The sequence below is a fragment of the Eimeria tenella genome, genomic scaffold (genome assembly GCF_000499545.2).
Source record: "Eimeria tenella Houghton genomic scaffold, Eth_scaff1, whole genome shotgun sequence".
NCBI classification, from domain to species: Eukaryota; Apicomplexa; class Conoidasida; order Eucoccidiorida; family Eimeriidae; genus Eimeria; species Eimeria tenella.
The window spans coordinates 778,397-795,468 of record NW_013541457.1 but is presented as its reverse complement, the minus strand read 5'-3'; the positions used below and the strand labels follow the sequence as shown (position 1 = coordinate 795,468).

At 50.8% G+C, this 17,072-nt stretch overlaps 3 protein-coding genes across 3 annotated transcripts; all 3 read right to left on the bottom strand.

Moving 5' to 3' along the window:
• Nucleotides 1-1,339: 1,339 nt before the first annotated feature.
• On the bottom strand, nt 1,340-4,740 carry ETH_00005195 (KH domain-containing protein, putative; the record flags this gene model as incomplete). Its single annotated transcript, XM_013372430.1, has 2 exons — nt 1,340-1,795; nt 2,059-4,740. 2 exons carry the CDS (start codon nt 4,738-4,740, stop codon nt 1,340-1,342), a joined length of 3,138 nt encoding a protein of 1,045 aa, XP_013227884.1.
• A 1,732-nt stretch (nt 4,741-6,472) lies between these two features.
• On the bottom strand, nt 6,473-8,470 carry ETH_00005190 (Rhoptry kinase family protein ROP17, putative; the record flags this gene model as incomplete). Its single annotated transcript, XM_013372429.1, has 1 exon — nt 6,473-8,470. The coding sequence occupies one exon, from the start codon at nt 8,468-8,470 to the stop codon at nt 6,473-6,475; it is 1,998 nt and encodes a 665-aa protein (XP_013227883.1).
• Nucleotides 8,471-10,239: 1,769 nt separating this feature from the next.
• Nucleotides 10,240-13,555, bottom strand: ETH_00005185 (ABC1 family beta-lactamase, putative; the record flags this gene model as incomplete). The annotated part of the gene is made up of 13 exons (XM_013372428.1): nt 10,240-10,309; nt 10,474-10,538; nt 10,760-10,913; nt 11,018-11,100; nt 11,229-11,593; nt 11,708-11,792; nt 11,888-11,976; nt 12,096-12,234; nt 12,377-12,473; nt 12,596-12,676; nt 13,078-13,169; nt 13,286-13,371; nt 13,516-13,555. The coding sequence occupies 13 exons, from the start codon at nt 13,553-13,555 to the stop codon at nt 10,240-10,242; spliced, it is 1,446 nt and encodes a 481-aa protein (XP_013227882.1).
• Between the last annotated feature and the right edge of the window lie 3,517 nt (nt 13,556-17,072).

Here is a 17,072-nt window from a genome sequence, read left to right as displayed (position 1 = left end):
AGGGCGGGGGTAGCCCATTTGAGGATGCTGTGTGGCGTATTGGAGCCACAGAATGTAATTCATCCCTCTCAATAAGACGCCTGATCCATATGAAACGGCGAGCGCCAGGCCTGATACTGGTGACCTATAGGCTCTCTGCAAGCATGGAGGGCTGGGCAGATGCGTTTCGGCGGGAATGGGACTGCTGCTCCTCTTTGAGCTAAAGTAGAAGAACCCGCATTACAGACCCAACATAAGCAGACTGTACCTCATTAACTAGACATGCGTCCGCTGGTCGTAAGCTATGTCAATAAGGAAACGCTTATTACATTGGGAGTGCTCTACAGCTAAATTTACTAGCAGCCGCATTATGTTTGATGGCATTTCTGTGAAGTAACATGGCGGCCACAAAGGGCGACATAGCCACCAACGCGCTTCTGTCCCTTGCCTTTAGGGGCGCCACCCATTACGGATTAAAGCAGACTGAACTCTAACAGGTGTATGAGACGCCGGCTAGCAGCGTCGCAAATGTCAACACCCTCAAAGTTACAACGTACCTTTTAATTTGATTAGTGGCACTTATGAATGCGGTAGAGATATTCTCACGGCCCCTCTGCACTGCCTACCAAAGCCATGGCAGACATTTACAGGAACCAGCCACGAGAGGGGCCCACTACCTTGCGCTCAATGAAGCCGCACGGAGTAGCATACAGCCAATTTAGGTCCTAAAGCACCGCTCCCGTCAAAATCATTCTTCTATTAAGACGCATGTTTAGCTTGCATTTTTGCCTAGATAGCAAGAATACATAACTGCGGTGTCCATCTGCAACATAGTAATTTTGCGGTAAGCAGTGCTCACTAGCAGGAAATAACCATGTTAAATATACTTGAACAAGGATTGAAGCTGCAAAAAGCATCCGCAAAACATTTGCTCTATTTTCGATCCCCAACCATCCCATACTAACATTTCGCTTCTTTTAGCTGGAAACCAATGAACCGAACGGCGAAATGGAGGAAAAACACGACAAAGAGAAGCAACCCTGGTTGGGATAGTTTATGCCAAGATGCACAACGAATGTGCTATCAGTGAAACAGCACGCTGAAAGCTAAACTAGGCAGGCCATTCCCGCAAGCAATGCTCCTACTCTCCTCCTGTGGAGAGCCTGCACATGATCCTTGCTCTGCCTTTCACAAAGCCAAGAAAAATGCAAGACGCCAAGATGCCAAAGACTTGAACAAACGGTCAAACTGCCCGGAGTGTCGCGTGTATGGAGCCCTAATGCTGCTGTCAATGCTGCTGTTCGCTTCTTATAGTCATGCTGCTAACCGCACAGCTCTATATTAGAAATCACAAAGCCAGTTAAAAGGCCTCGTTCATAAGCCCCTCCAGTAGTGGATCCCCGTCATCTTCGTCCATGCCATTTTGTGCAGAGGCTGCAGTAGCAGCAGGAGTAGCAGGCCCAGCAGGAGGCATCGGTTGGCCCACTGGTGGGGCCCCAACCGAAGCTGGCGGTACTCCTCCGCTGCTACTGTACACCTCAACGTGTCCTGCCAGACGCTGCTGCTCATAATTTTCAATCTCCCGCTGCTGCTGCTCCCACTCCTCAGCCTGACGCGGTGGCGAGGGCACGCGGACCCTTGGGTCCCCCCCGAGCGCCTGGGCTGCCCTCTGTGCCAATGCGAAGCTCTTAGATGCCTCTGCTGTTACAGGGTTGTTGTTGGAGGCCGTTACGAACGACACTGGCGCATCGTAGTTCGGAGTATACCCGTGTTTGTGCTGCCCCATAGGACCCAGCGGGGCCTGAGCAGCTGTTGCCTGAAGGAAAACAGAAAAAAAAAAGAGAAAGAAAATGCAACAAACCGAAGTGCGCAAAACTCGTTCTCCCACGTCCCATGTAGTGTCGCATTTACTACAGACCTGTATCATACTGCACCCCAGCAGCCACTGCGGACACTACGCGAGTAAGCATTAAAAATGAACTGGGCACACCCAAGAAGACAGACCAAGAAGACAAAGAGAAAGCAAAGCAAAATGCTATGTAACGTGGCCACGAAACATATGGGGAACGTATGCCGTACTTGCTTCATCCCTTCAAGGCGCCTCACGGCCACCTCCGTCGCTCCTCCTCCCACTTTATTCGTTACTGACAAGACCCCCTCTAAGACGGCGCCGACTATATTCGAATCTAGCTGCGCATTTTGCTGCTGCGTCTCCTGTTGCTGCTCTAAATAGTCATACTGCAACTCCAGCATTAGCACCAGGCTGGGATCGGTCTGCGCGATGGTGCTAATTGCAACCACCGCTTGGTGCACTCCCTGGGCCATGCCATGTACGGCAATGATACGCTCAGGGCAAGGGCTCGAATTCCTGTCAACAGTGATGCGGGTGAGCGTGGCTTCTCGTATCTCTCTTACGCGAGTGCCTCCTGGCCCTATAACTGTCGGGCAGACGCTTGTTGGCACAACAAGTTTGGCGTACATTTGGTCGTATGGAAGGTTGGGGTGAACCTCCTTGCAGCGCTCTAGTAAGGCAATAATTCCCGTGCTTATGGATTCAGTGGACCCGGACATAAGCAGAATGCGGTCTGTCGACTCGGGGAACTTGTTTTTTGAGGACAACACGTGCATGCTGCAGCCACATTCCTCCGCGACTCTGGTAATGGTCGCGCTCTCTTTGCCTATCAGGGAGTTTGCCAGTGCGGGGTCGATCAGCAGCTTCACGTGGAATGGACCCGGCAGCGACACCGGCCGCTCGTCTTCTAAGGGATCCTCCTTCAGAGCCTCCATATTCATTCCCTCTTGCAAGACACCGGTCTCTGCCCATGCTGGCATCTTGAGCTTGTATCCGTGGCCGTACGTCTGGTGTACAGACAATGATTGGTTCGGGTCCGCGTGAATGTATGGCAGCATAGCTTTTACTGCAATTGTGACTTGCTCAAGGGGCCCCAGAATAGATATAATGCGTTCGTGTGGGTTAGAAGGCACCAACTGGGCAGCGTGATGGGACGGCGTCTGCTGGTCTCTGTTTGATATCTGGATTCGTGTTCCTGTAAAGCTTGCCAGCTGGCGAATGCGTTGGCCACCGGGCCCGCAGATGAGGGCGCAGCAGGTGCTCATGGCGCACATTCGCCACACCATGAAGTTGGCATGGCCGACCATAAGACAAGCAGCATACACCTTCTCGAGAACCGCCAGCAGCGCGCGGTCGGCGTCCTGTGGCTGCCCGCTAATAATCACTATGCGCTCCGTGCAGGGCGGGGGCTCGGGGGGGGCGACCTTGACCTGCACAGCGTACTCCGCTTCGAATTGATTGATGATGTTCCCGTTGGAGCCAAGGAGCTGCGCAGCTATCAGATCGCTTACCAGCACCTTGTGGTAAGCCGGGCCCTGCATCAAAACCGTGCGGGTGTCGCGCATGTACTGTAAGTTGCTGATGCGGGCCAGTTCATCCTGAGCTTGACTGATCAGTGCCGCCTTTGCCGAGTCCGACAAATTAGGCACGTTGGGCGCCACGCTAGCCACCCCCGCCTTCACTGGCTCCTTCTCGGGCGGGATCAGGATACTGGCGAGGGCCTGCATAGTAGATTCATCAAGATCCTCCCCCAAGGGATCCTCAACGGGCTCCTCCTCCTCCTCAGGATCGGCCTTGGGCATGCAGCTGTCGTACTTGAGGTTACAGTAGTCCCGCAGATTCTCCTGCTTTTGCAGCAACGTCGCTACTGTGCACGCCGCATCCTGCACGTCCGGCAAACCGCCTTCCAGGGTCAGCAGGCGCTCGCGCCCCCCTTGTTTCTTCATGTCTCTCCTGTCGCTGATGCTCAGTTTGGCCTTGCCTACTTTGCGCAGCTTGCGCAGCGGTTGATCTGCGCCTTCGGGTATGCCCAGGCAGACTTCATGGGGGGCTATAAACGTAACCGTGCAGCTCCGCGGGCTGTCCCGATGTTTCCCTGGCTCTGATATCGTCTGTAGAGCCTGTCGCAACATCTTGTGGAGTGCCTCCAGAGGTCCTTGCAACAACAACATGCGCCTGTTGGTCTCAGGGAAGAATATATCCTTCGTTGAGAGGCGGCTCTTGCAGGCGTGGCTCTTCGCCATATTCGAGAGACCCCGGTTATCCACTCCTAACAAGATCGATACGTCGCGCTGCTGAGGCAGCAGCTTCACATAGCAGGGGCCTTCAAGGTCGGGGGGGAATGGATCCCCTAGGCTATTCTTGGTGGGATCAGTGGTGTTCACCACAGCCGGGGGCTGATAAGAGGGGCTCCTATCCTTTCTGCGTTTCTTGTCGGCGCTGCGGCTGCGACTGCGGTGCCGCTTTGGCTCCTCCGCCTTGTGTGAGTGGGAGCGCTTGTGGCTCTTTGTGTCCTTAGAGTGGCCTTTACTCTCGTGGTGAGTCGCATTCGTCTCAGTTTTGTGCTTGCTGCTCGTGTGCTTCTGATCATCCTTGCTCCTCTTGTGGCTGGAGCTGTGGCCGTGACTGCTGCTGCTACTGCTGCTGCCGCTGCTTTGCCCCTGGCTGCTACTCTGGCCGCCTTTGGGCCTTCCAGAGCTACTATCGCGCTCGGCATGTCCTCCCTTGCTGCTTCTCTTTGCGGATTTGCTAACCGTAGTACTGGTTGTGTGGCTGCTGGGCCTGTGGTGTTTCTTGGAGCTGCTGCTGCTACTACTGCTGCTGCTACTAGAGTGCTTGTCTTTGGAATGAGACCCGCTGGGCCGGTGACCTCTGCCGTCCGACAAAGCGACCTCCCCAGGACCCGTCATTGTCGCAGCAGCCGGAACCCAACAACTAGCAAGTGCACGGAGAGAGAAAGTTTGAGTATTCTCAAACAATTTGTGTTTCTGCGTTGCTACTGCCCGATAATCCTTCCAGCTGCTTCAAAACTTTACCTGCCGTACGTGAACTCCGTGGATCAAACTAAACTAGTGTAGTACCTTGAGTACCTGTAGGTGATGCTTGCCCCAGCTGCATATCACTCACGCCCAGGAAAACCAGCACAACGACGCTGCAGCCGGAGCCCCCTAGGGGGTATCCCCATCATGTCTTCCCCACGCTTCCTGGCAGAGTCCCTCCCTTCTACAAAATGGATACTCAAAAGTCGCTCAGGCCCGGCTTCCACAGAGTTGCCGCGTCTAATTGTCGCTGCACTGCGCGGTGGCGGTGGCAAGTCGATGCGTCTGACCTGGCGGCTGCAGTTTGGAAACTGAATGCACAATGAAGCCGACGGTGGAAATTGCGTTAAAAAAGCTGTAATTCAAGGGAACTCTGGTGGCTGGCGCGCCCCGGTGCCCGTGGGGATGAGAAGCTGGGGCTCGCCCTACAAAATAGAGGCTGAAGACGCGCTTAAAACAGAGCCTGGACTTGATGATACCTCAACCCAAACAAGAACAGTGCACCACAGCTTAGTTCTAAAGTAGGAAGCTATCTATAATCACAACATTCCCCCTTTCGAGCAGCCTGAAACCTCCGTCAACTCTGGAGCTTCCACTGCCTCCGCATGCTGCCGAGCCCTGGTGAGCTGATGCCTCATGTCTGCGATTGCAGAGCAATTTATTGAGCAAATTCATTTTTGCTCGTCTGAAGATGCATTTGCTGGAACATTTTTGTGTTTTGCTTGTGCTGTTCCACTCCTGCCTTCCCATAAGTGACCGAGGGGGCCAACAAACCGGGAGGAACTCAAAACAGAACAGCTGAATGCGTGAGTCTAGGGATTCTTGTTATTTGTTCTTCTTTCTGCCGTGACTAAAGCCGCAGCCCAAGCAGAGATGGCTGTGCACCTGAACCGGCATAAATGTTCGCTGCAATCTGCGTGTGACGAGATATCTTGGTGAGACGTGCGCAGAAGCCCAGAACAGGGTGAAGTACACGTTTTCTTGAGCAGGTATAGCTCACTTACTTTATTTTCATGCCACATGGCTGACTGGTTGCTGAGAGGTACATGAACAGCGATGACAAAATTCGTCTGCGGGGTCTTCATGCGAGGAGTGGAAGTATGGGATTTCGGTGTGAGAGCGCCTTCTTTCGACAGTGAATCTGTGAAGGAGCAATCATGGGGCAGCTTTGTCAATACACGATCTGCGAAAAATACTAAGGAATCTTCGGAGGAGAGAAGAAGTAGCAGTAGATTAGTTGGCCAAATAAGGAAGCAATTGTCTGGAGAATAAAAGCGATCTATCCGACAAAACTGCAATGTGGCTACTTCAGTCTGCCCGAATTTCACTGCGCACCAGTATTTCTATATTGAAAAAACAGGATTCAAAACACGTAGTTTACATGCTTTCATATAAGAAACTGGAGATTCAATTCGATTGGGGCCTTTCCGAGTTAGTGCCGCAACCCTAAAACTCGCTCAAGACTGAGCAGTACAATTAGTTTTCAAACTTATAAAACAATTAGAGGAGGCAAGCGCTGCGACACTTAAATACATATGACCCGACAGGCGTGCCTCCAGGAGTATCCACGCTGCGTTTGATGTTTTGAGAACGTGGGGACAAGCTAAACTGAGTTAGTTTCAGACGAGTGTCCCTCTGGTACCTCTCGGCGCTCATCCCATAGGGCGTCTGAACTGTGCGCAGATGCGGCGAAGTACTGCGCGTCATTTAGAGGCCTCAGATTTCTTAAGTAGCTTCCAACAAGTTCGAATCCAGTGTTTTCTGTCTTGGCAGTCTTTGCGACCTGTTGCTCGAAGCTTTGGCCAGCTTCCACCATCTTTGGTGTCACAAACACGTAACTGGAAGTAAGACTGGGCCCTCCTGTATCAGTTGAAACAGTTGACGGTGCCGAAGCTTTTGCGGGAAACCTTGAGTTGATGAGTGGTTTTATTGCTTCTCCTTCAGATTTTCGCTGCATTACTGGGTGTGATGCAACTGCTTGAGCCGGCGTTAGGCGCTCCTTAGGGTTGATTTTCATGAACTTGGTTATTAAGTCGAGCACCATTGGTGGCATCTTAGCCGTGCATTCCTGGTCGAATAGCAGAGCATCTTGGGGGGACTTATACAGTGAGATGAGCCTGTCACTGGGAGGCAGTGAGCGGAACTCCTTGGAAAGTGGCAGATTTAGGCACCAAAGGGAGTAGATTGTCATTCCTAGTGGCCACGAGTCCATGGTATATTCAGCCTGTGCGTCTTCATTGATATTCGCAATAATCTCAGCCAACTCCGGGGCTGCGAAGGCGATGGTATACAATACGGGCATCACCGGCGACCCCACACGCTTTGCACCATCAAGATCGGCTGCCATGACACTGCCATTCTCGGTGAGAAGAAAATTTTGGGGCTTGATATCGAAATGCACCAGGTGGAGGCTGTGCAAGTCGTTGACAGCTGTTACAACCTGCTGTGTTAGAATCATCAGCACTTCGCGGTCTTCGGGGCGATAGTTGAACAGTGAAGCAGAGAGATAGACCAAGTCCATGCGGAGTCGTGGATACAGAACAATCGCATTCAAGATTTGCTTTTTGTTGGGAAAGTCTAGCACAGCTGGGGCGTAGCGCTTTGATATGACACAGAGAGGAAGCGAAAGATGCAGAGTGTGGAGGGCTGTAGCGGCATCCATGTTTGGGGGTAGATAATTCAATATTTTAAGCTGGTCTTTTGCGATGTCCATTGTGTGTTTTTCGCTTTGCTGAATGGCATAGATCTTGCCGGCGTACTGAGCACCATGCCTGCTGGTAAGGGAGAACACGTACCCAAAGTTGCCAGCTCCGAGCAGGGCACCGCGCCGAAGAACTATGCTCTGGTCGTAGCCCACACAGTCAAAGGTTATGTCTTGGTCTCTAGGAAAATGCACATCGAGCCCCTCCTCTACTGCCAACAGTCTCCTGTCCGTCTTTGGAAGCGGCAACCGGGAAATGGCCTTCGCCACTATAGGCGAACCGTGGCCTCCAATCAGATTGTCTTTCAGTTCCAACTTGCAAGACATTTTGGGCTTGAATAAGAGCTTCCTGATTTCCCCAGTAGCTCTCAGCGCGGCTGCGCCTAATGACGCGAAAGGTCGTCCAATGGCCTTAAAAATTGAAATGGGGCTGCTTGTTCCCTTTCCCGATTCTCCGCTTTTGCGCAAATTTGAGCGAGAGCCTCCTTTCTTAGCTGACCCAGGTGGAGAAGCACTGAGAAGAGCAAATGAAGCGTTGGCTTCCTCCCCGAGTCTCCTATCTGGAGTCCTTGTAGAATGCCAGAGCTCGTAGCCGTTAGAGTTCTCTTCAATGTTTGCAAGCCCATATAGTGGAGTGTTGTAGTTGCCGGCTTGCTCTTGCAGCGAGTGTGGACGGTTTTTCCAACCATTCTGGCGTAGCCGTCGGCTGTGATGCAGTAGAGGCGTGTCGTTTCCTTTTTCCTGAGCAAAGATCAAGCCTTCGTAGGCATGGCCAAGTGCTTGGGAAGTGTAGCCATTCAAAGGTTTCTCCGAACTTGAAGGGGCCCGATGACAGTCGACCGTCATAGCAACGGTGACGGTGGCCACAAGGACGACCGTGCGAGCAAAGCACGCATCCATGGTGATTTAGTTGATATTCAGGAGCAAAACATTAATGTTCACCAGTTGAAATGAAGCCCTTAACATATGCGCTCATGTTGTGAATCCAGGCGGCTGGCTCCTGTCACTACTAGGCTGGTGCCGATAGGGGGCGAACAGCCATCCAGTTGAGTGCTGGAGACACGACGACGTATCGCGTGCTACAGGCTGTTCTAGCCATTCACCCCAGTTGAAAATAGTAAAAATGCTAAGAAAATAATAACTATGTTTTTCTTTTCTTTCATGAAGCAAGGGTTCGCAAAGTATGAATCAAATTGGTGCACTGAGCTCTTTCGGCAGCGGTTTGGTCTCGAAGTTTCGAGCAGACGGCGCAAACTGAAGCGCTAAATGTCGTACCGGCTATTTGCTCCTAACAGGTAGACGTCCACATTTGAATGTAAATGCAGCTTATTACGTGCCAAAGGGGCTGGCTAGTCCCACTTTTTTGACATTTCGGTCCTTTCGACGTCCGCCGATGGTCAGAGGCTCGACAACTAGAGCACCTGCGCAGTATGCGCGCCCTTCATGAAAGCAAAGTTACTGCTACAAGAAGCCTTATTCACAGTTAAAAGTGCCAAAATATACTAAGAATTTCAGACAACATGGGCCATAAAATGACGCATTCCATCGCAATCAGTGCCGGCGGTGTAGGTGACCCTCACCAAAACGAACACGGTAACCATGTAGCTGCTTATAACGGACTATCGTTTTCTCAAGTCGTAGGTAGTATCAAACAGCTGTTCTTACCAATAAGGAATGGTCATTCTTGTGAACGGCTGCTGCCACCCATTGAAGTGCAGGAGCAGCGTAAATAATCATGCACGAGCAGGGGCAGTGTGCACTAAAAGCAGAACAGGACACTGGACACTTCGAATAAGCAAACCACCAAAATTTGGAACCACTAAGCCATCAGGAACAGAAGCTCCTCGCTACCACCCGCAAGTTAGATGCGTGCTAACTTCTCAGCAAACGTGCTCACGGATGCACACATGCTCTTGGTGCCTTCCCCTCCTTTCCTGAGAAGTCCCTTTTATGAGCATAACTGGCTCACGAACATGTACAGGAAACTACAGTTGAACTACTTCATCGAAGTTCTCACGCACCGCAACGAACATTCAGTTCATCTGCACTATGTACTAAACTGTCTTCATTATCCTTAAACTTAAACGGAATTTGGAAGAGCCACATCAAACTACACATTTGTTAAGCTGTTAAAACGGAGTCCTCGCTTGGCTGTCCGCTGTACGCGAAAAAGCGGACAGCCGTAGCTCAAGTTCGCCTCGTACAACGAACAAACATCAGCACGTCGCTTGTCCACGTCTGCGGAGAGCAGACTTCCAACATCCCCTACAAGATCAAAAGCAGTGACAACTGCAGTCTGGGCAGAGACAGCCCACACTATACACTGGATGCACCCTACGCCCTACACAGCTGACCAGCTAAGGCGCAATGCTTCACCGGAGCAGAAGAAAAACTTCTTGGCAAGGCTTGCAGTAGCCCAAACGTGCTGTGCTGCAAATACAAAATGCACTTTTTTGTTTGATTCCGTTCTTTTGAAGTGAAGCCACCCTCAAGTGATGAGATTCCTCTCGAACTCACACTGAACGGCTCCCATGTAGCAGTATTCGCGTTTCTGGGCGCTCCATCTAGCAGTTTTCATGTTTCTGATCTGTCCAAGAGTTAATAAAAAGGACTGTGAGCCGCGTCTTGAGGCGACTCACAAAACTTTTGCCGAGGAGAGGTGTCAAGCGTTAGGTCATCACCAGCTTGTACGGATTGGGCAGAGCTTCAGTTGGATGGAAGGCCAGGGCCAAACCCGCACTGCGAACAGCAACAAGATTATGCGCTTCTACAGCTCGTAACTTGGCATAATCAGGGCGCAAAAATCCCAGCAAATATAAATGCGGCCCCTGCTAGAGTTGAGACGGCTGGCCGCCTTCTAGCTAATTGTAGTGAAGGAATGACCGACAGAGCTCCAAGCTCACCATAGAACATGGCACCCAGCCAAAGTCATGCACAGCGTCACTCCGTCTGCAAGCTCTAGCACGACCTGCAACAAGAACAGCAATGCGGCGCCGCTGGAATTTAGAAAAGTGGGCAGAACAGGGAGTAGCTGCGCTTTCAAGCAAAGCATCGAACTGTGAGGTGCATACCACCACACAAACACTGACAAACGTATGCTTTAGACTTCTACGTATGCACCAGTGCAGTCAAAAACTATAAAATTTGTGCAATTTGGCCCGGATGAGACATGAAGTGACTGTGTCATGCCTTGGTGAGGACACATATGCACGCAGCGGCGCAAAGCCTTGCCGCGAAGAGCAGCGAAAAGACAGGCCCAAAGTTCTTGTGGCCAAACAAGTCCGAGGTGAGGGATGGCAGCACCGAAAACAGTCCGCCGTGGCATGCGTTAAGTAAGGCAAGCCTGCGGTAAAATTACACAAGTACGTATCGTGCCCACGGACGAGTTACCGCGAAAGACATTGCACTCGGCAGTGTTTCGCCCTCCAGATGGCACCTAAAACTCACCACAGAGCGAAATCTCGAGGGGAAGCCATGCTGCGGTTCATGAACGTTACCAAGAGCGCCGCCATGCAAAGATTCATAATGATCTGCAGTAATCACAAACGTTAACATCGAAGCATGACCATGTTTGCCAAAACGATTAAAGAGACAGAATGCAGCAGCTGAGCTGTACTCCTAACTGTTTCATCAAAATGGAAGTGCAGGTGCAGCTTACGAGAGCGCGCTTATTTCCAGCTTTATTGCCGATATAGCCCCAAACTAGACGCCCAGCTACGCACAAAGCGCCTGCAACTGCGCCAATTGTGCTTAGGTGCAGGTCTGTTACAGACTGCCAGCTTTGGAGACCGTCTGTCAGCGTCGGGGCGACGTTAAGATCCGGCGTATCTACATACGAGCTAGCAGAAGCGTTATGGATGAAGACAAATGGCACAATCTTCCACATGTACGCAGCTACAAGGACAGACTGCCAAGAAAAGAACAGCATCATGAACAACAACCAGAATGACGAAGAGCTGCAAAGGTCCTGGGGTGTCAGCACGAAGGAGGATAGCAGCGAAGCCGCCGTGGCAGGTGAGGGCGCTGCGAACAAGGAAGCCACACAAGAGCATGAGAAATATAAAACCGGAGCAAGCTCGTTATCTCTGAGCTGCAAACGCCACTTTTGAAGGCAGCACATTCTCAATGAAGACCCACAACGGATCTCCTCAATCAGCTTTCGCCGTTCATGAGAGTCCATTGGCAGCGGCGGTGGGTCAGATAAGAGCGCAGCGCCCACAGCCTGCATTAGATAAAACGCCAATAACCAAATGTTGAAAACGTCTCTATGCAGAATAAATAAAATGCAGTGATTCTGCTGATAGACTACAGACGCACCTGAAGTGCCAAGCATGCACCTGCCATCAGGAGAAACAGTGCTGGCAGGCGTTGGAGCACAGCTGTGTCCGACACATAGACTTCAGGCACTGCAACCGCAGCACACAATGTAATGCGATCGAAGCACAAGTTTTGTATACATAACAAAAAGTGCCATTGCACTGCAATGCTTCTGAGACAATACCGAGCTGCTTAGCTTATCTCTTACCTGCCAAGCCATCTTCGGCTCCTCCAGGTGAGACAAAGGAGAGTAACGAGTGTTGCGTATTGCGAAAAAGTAGCAAAGAATGTATTGGGCAAAGCAGACAGACAGACAAGCTGCGCCCAAGGAATATCACGCAGCTTACCTACAGCGCACAAGCCATATTGCTGACTAGGGCATATGCACTTGGCTAGTACACCGGCGAGCCAAGCTAAAACCTCAACAACATCCGAACTCCTTAGGGCTCGGTAAAAGCTCCTCTATGAACATATATCCTATTTACGCACTGTGCCTTTTCGATGTGGTTGCCACTCCAGAGCGCAAGTCAGCGGCACAGGGTAGCAGAGGCCGCTGCCAATGGCAGTGACGACGCCAAACGAGAGGCTGCACGGAACAGGGGCATGCGACATATATTTAGCTCCAGTTACTCCAGCGCTTCGAGTTCTCCTCACGCGAATTGGCAAACAATCGCACCGGAGCACCGACAATAATGCGTCCGGTCTCACCAGAAAAGGAAGCAACTATGGAGAGTCAACGCGGACATGACAAGACCAATGCTCATGACAGATCCACCAAGAAGGGTCGCCCTGTGGTAGCAGAAATCAAAGCAGCGCAAGACTAACATGCTAACGCCTAAACAAAAAATGACACGCAAGACCACAGCTTCACCTCTGTGAAGCAACTGTTGCACTCAACTATGGGTATATTCACAAGACGTTGACCAAAGAGAGCTGAAAAATATACACAATACTTGTGCAAATATGATGCCTCCGCAATAATGCTGCACGAACAGACGAGCAAGAAGACGCAGTCAATCATGGATGCTCGGTACCAGTCAGGGAAAGGCAGCGTTCAACAAACTGTGCAGTATACAGACTGTCTCCCAACGGGTACACGCATGCATCTATTTTGGGGACAAACGAAGGCTAAGCGGAACAGCAGCTGCGCAGCAATAAAACTCCGCAGCGCTGTGTTTCTCCCAGCTCACTTAGTGGGTCCTAGGGCTCTGTGAAGCCTTCCGCCAAAGAACCCTGCTATGCCCTGGACCAGCACCGCGGAGACATACAACACGAGCCCATCCTGTAAAAGGCATGTGGGCAACACACGCATCGTAGAGCCAGTAAGACAAGAACCCGTAGGTAGAGCTCAACCTAATGACGACCTTCTACTCCGAACTAAACTGAACCAAGGCGTACGTGGTAGCGGATGGTAGTAGATGGCTGTAGTAGTCGCATATAAGCAATAATTGAAGGCGCTATATTGCCGAAGGCGTGTAGACTTCCTGAAAGGATGCGAAAGTAATATAAACAAACACCGAAGCCCCCCACTTGTCTTTCTTGGCTGACAGTTGCACACACACCGCGTATCCCCCATTGACAGTTCGTAGGAACACTGGAATCCGTAAGTCATGAATGTATTTCCTTACCGAGAGTCAGGTGGATAAGAAAGGCCCCTACTAAGGCCATGTGAGCGCGATACTTGGACGCGCCCACTGTTGCCTGTATCGACCCATATTACAGCAAACTCGGAAGATAGAGCAATGCGAATGACAAGTTGAACTGTGATTTTGCGTGTGCAAACGACGATTAGACAGTTGATGCCGTGCTTGACTTGCCTTTGGGCATGGTGTACCGACGCCCTCGCCATACATTGTAGGCCTCGACTGTTTTTCACTTGCCCAGGCAAATAAGAAGCACGATATCCAGACTCCAAAAGCTGTGACAATTTTCGCGGCCCTTCCACTAGACAGAGAACGTCATGTCCTTCTGGCGTGGCTCATGACCCGACTTCACCAGGCCTCCTCTTGTGCGTCTTGCCGTTGGGATGCAAAGCGTGGTAATTTTACTGAATACCACCACCCTTACATAACGGTATATCTTCCGAATCAACGATAAGTGACGCTCGTGATGGCGCCGACAATCGCTGAAGGCATCGTCAGCTGTGGCGGGTGGAGAAGCTAAACCTTTCACGTTGTTTCGCGGACGCACACAATAGCTGTGTAAATACTCTCAATAATTCAGAAAGACATGAGCAATGAGAATATTTTGGGAAGCTTTGATCACGTCCTCCCCACTGCAGGAGTTCGAGGCGAATTGTGGATGCGAGATGCTTAGTCTGTAAGGGCTCCAGCTACAGTGAGCCTAAAATTAATGAGAAAATGCTCAGCAAAGTATCGAAATGGCAATACGACTACGTTTAGGTGAAGTCTTCGCAGTTTCATAGCGGTATTTCCGTCTACTCCTAGCGAGGCTCCAACACAAGGATTGGGGCTGGGCATTGCAGTATGCACAATGCGGCAGCAAATCTGAAAACAGTAATTCAAAAATATTTATGTTGGGGCTTCATTGCTACTGTTTTTCTTCATGTGTTTCATATGGTAGTCTGTAATAATGTCGCAGTTAATGCGGACTCGGCTACGACGACATGTAATGACTCTGTAACCATTCAATTCAGCACAACTAGACGCTGCTTCGGGATTTTTTAGCCGTATTTAATTACTTGCACTCAGTCTGATTGAGAACCATATAGGCTATTAACGGAACGAGGAAGAACAACTGGACGTCGGAAGCTTGCAACGGCCCTGCACCTGAAACTTCAAGTGCGATGGAAGCATGCAGAAAGCGCTCAATTCGCAGTACTTTGAGGCCTTGGGTTGTAAAAGAGCATTTTAAGTTTTTGTCGGTGTGTGGCCGATAGAACCCCTAGAGCCATACCTAGCGCTACGCACTGAAGGAGCGAGTTGCTGTGGGCAAGGTAACACAGTCTTAACACACCTAGGCTATCAAGATCGCGACGGCACGTGATCACACGTCTACTTATTGTCCTTCGCCCCGCCAAGTGCCGATGGGAGAAAGTAACTTGAAAGGAGACCCCAGTGATTAATCTCGCCGTAGATAGCCGCTGTTTATGTGTCGACACTGAGAGTGCACCTGTGGCAAGCACACATTCTGTGCCGCTGCTGTATAGGGCGTGGTGGACAGGCTAATGCTTTTTGGGGCGCTTGTAGACATCGGATTTTCCTTTATCAAGGTGTTTTGTCGTGGCACTGTTTAAGGCCGTTGAACACGACAGTTGGAAGTGCAACAAAGGTAGCAGGCCAGAGGAAAATATGTACAAGAGAAGCCACAATTGACGTTCTACAAGTTGACGCTACTCTGGGATTTTGCGAAGTGCCCCGTGCTCTACGAAAATGCTAGCTCGCAATTGCCACACACTTCGAGACATCGGGAGGCGTGATTTGATTGCGCGATGTGCATCTCCCCGCCCAGTCTGCCCTGGACATGGTTGCTTAACGAGTATCCAGTAAAAATCATCCAGATGAAAAGCCACCAAGGTGAACAACAAAAAGCCAATTCAAGGAGCCACAGAGGCTGTGGCTCCTTGAATTGGTTTTTGGCGAAGCAACCACCTGTTCGCACCTTCAGTATCCGGGGATGTGGCATATCTGCTAGCCATTCATGTCGCTCAATATATGACCTCCACGTTGGAACTCTTACGAAGAATTTGCAAGCACGTTGGAACAATTTGTTGTGTGAAGAGCCCGCGAACGAATGCCCGAGTGTGCTGCGTGGGGTGGTTGCGGCGGCGGCTTTTCAAATCGGTGTTGTTGGCCACACCCGTCTGAAGCATTTCCGTGTACTGGAGCATTGTGTAGTTTTACTACCGCCTTCCTCCTGCACATACGTCCAAACAAGTGGATCCTATCCCCTCTACATACATAGTCGCTGCAGAGAGATTACAGCTCACTGAACAGTGGCTGCCAGACGAATGTGTTTTCAGTGTGCCTAGCGGTGGCATGGCACGACTAGGGATGAGGTGGGGTCGTGAATTCTTTGCGGCGATTTCCTGGTGAAAGATATTTTAACGGCGTGGTCCTGAGACGCAGCTGGCCTACACGGCATCAAGTAGTCTGGCATTTCCAGTCTGACGGCTTCACAACATCCGTAAATGGCAGATACTGTGGTCTACCAGTAATGTGCATGGGCAGAACGGCAAAAGGCAGCCAGCCAGATGATGCCCGACCCAAGACTAGTGCATGCAGACATAGGATTTCATTTTCATTTTCAAATGGCTCTCCCGCTGAAGAGTTAATGAGTGACCAAAAAGGAACACAGATTCATCTGTGTAATATCTGTGTGTGGGAACGTTGCGTAGTGTGCGCGTGCCTTGCCTTTACTCATTTGCAGAGATGAGAGCCACCTTCCGATGGCTTTTGTCTCTTGCAGCTCGCTCATCAAATTTTACCGGCGTGCTTGAAGCGGACACAGTTCGGCCGATAACTGCGAGTAAACTGGGCACTGCAACAAATGAACCAATGCAAACCTTCAAGAGTTATGTCGCATGCAAAGCACGAATGCTTGCCGCTTGCAAAGCGTCCCCGTGGGAGGATCATTAGCCGCAGAGTGGAAAGCGTATCGGGTGAACTGTGTTGAAATCCATTTCACTGTCTCAGGTGTCGAGGGGCAATACTGAGCCGCCTGTGCAGTGATGCAGAGCGGAGTGAAGCAAAAGCCTAAGGTCTGGTACACCCATCATGAGACTCGCTTGAAGCCTCCTCCTTGTACAGTGCATTTACGGAATAATTGTTTACCGGTCCAGGATCCGGATATATAAATTGAAAGAAATGCAAGCTTCGTCATTTAGCGCCAATCGCTCATCCAACGAAGACAGTTTACATCAATCCGGAGAAGAAGCCGTAGTTTCTTAACTATGGCTTCTCTCCCGGATTGGTGAAAATGCTCTCGCCTGTGCCTTTCCTGCAGGTGATTTAAAAAGGCTCACGTGGCGCACCATGCTTCTGTTGAAACAATAGGCATCGAAAAAGGCATCGAAATAGGCACTGAACGTGTTCACGATGGGTGGAAGACGAGTCTGAAACTGCTGTGACTCGCGTTGCGTTGGATGGTTTCCCGCTTGAGAATTTGCAAGCATTGCTGCATGCCACAGCCAACTAAACATGGACGAGGAAACGACACTCACTGT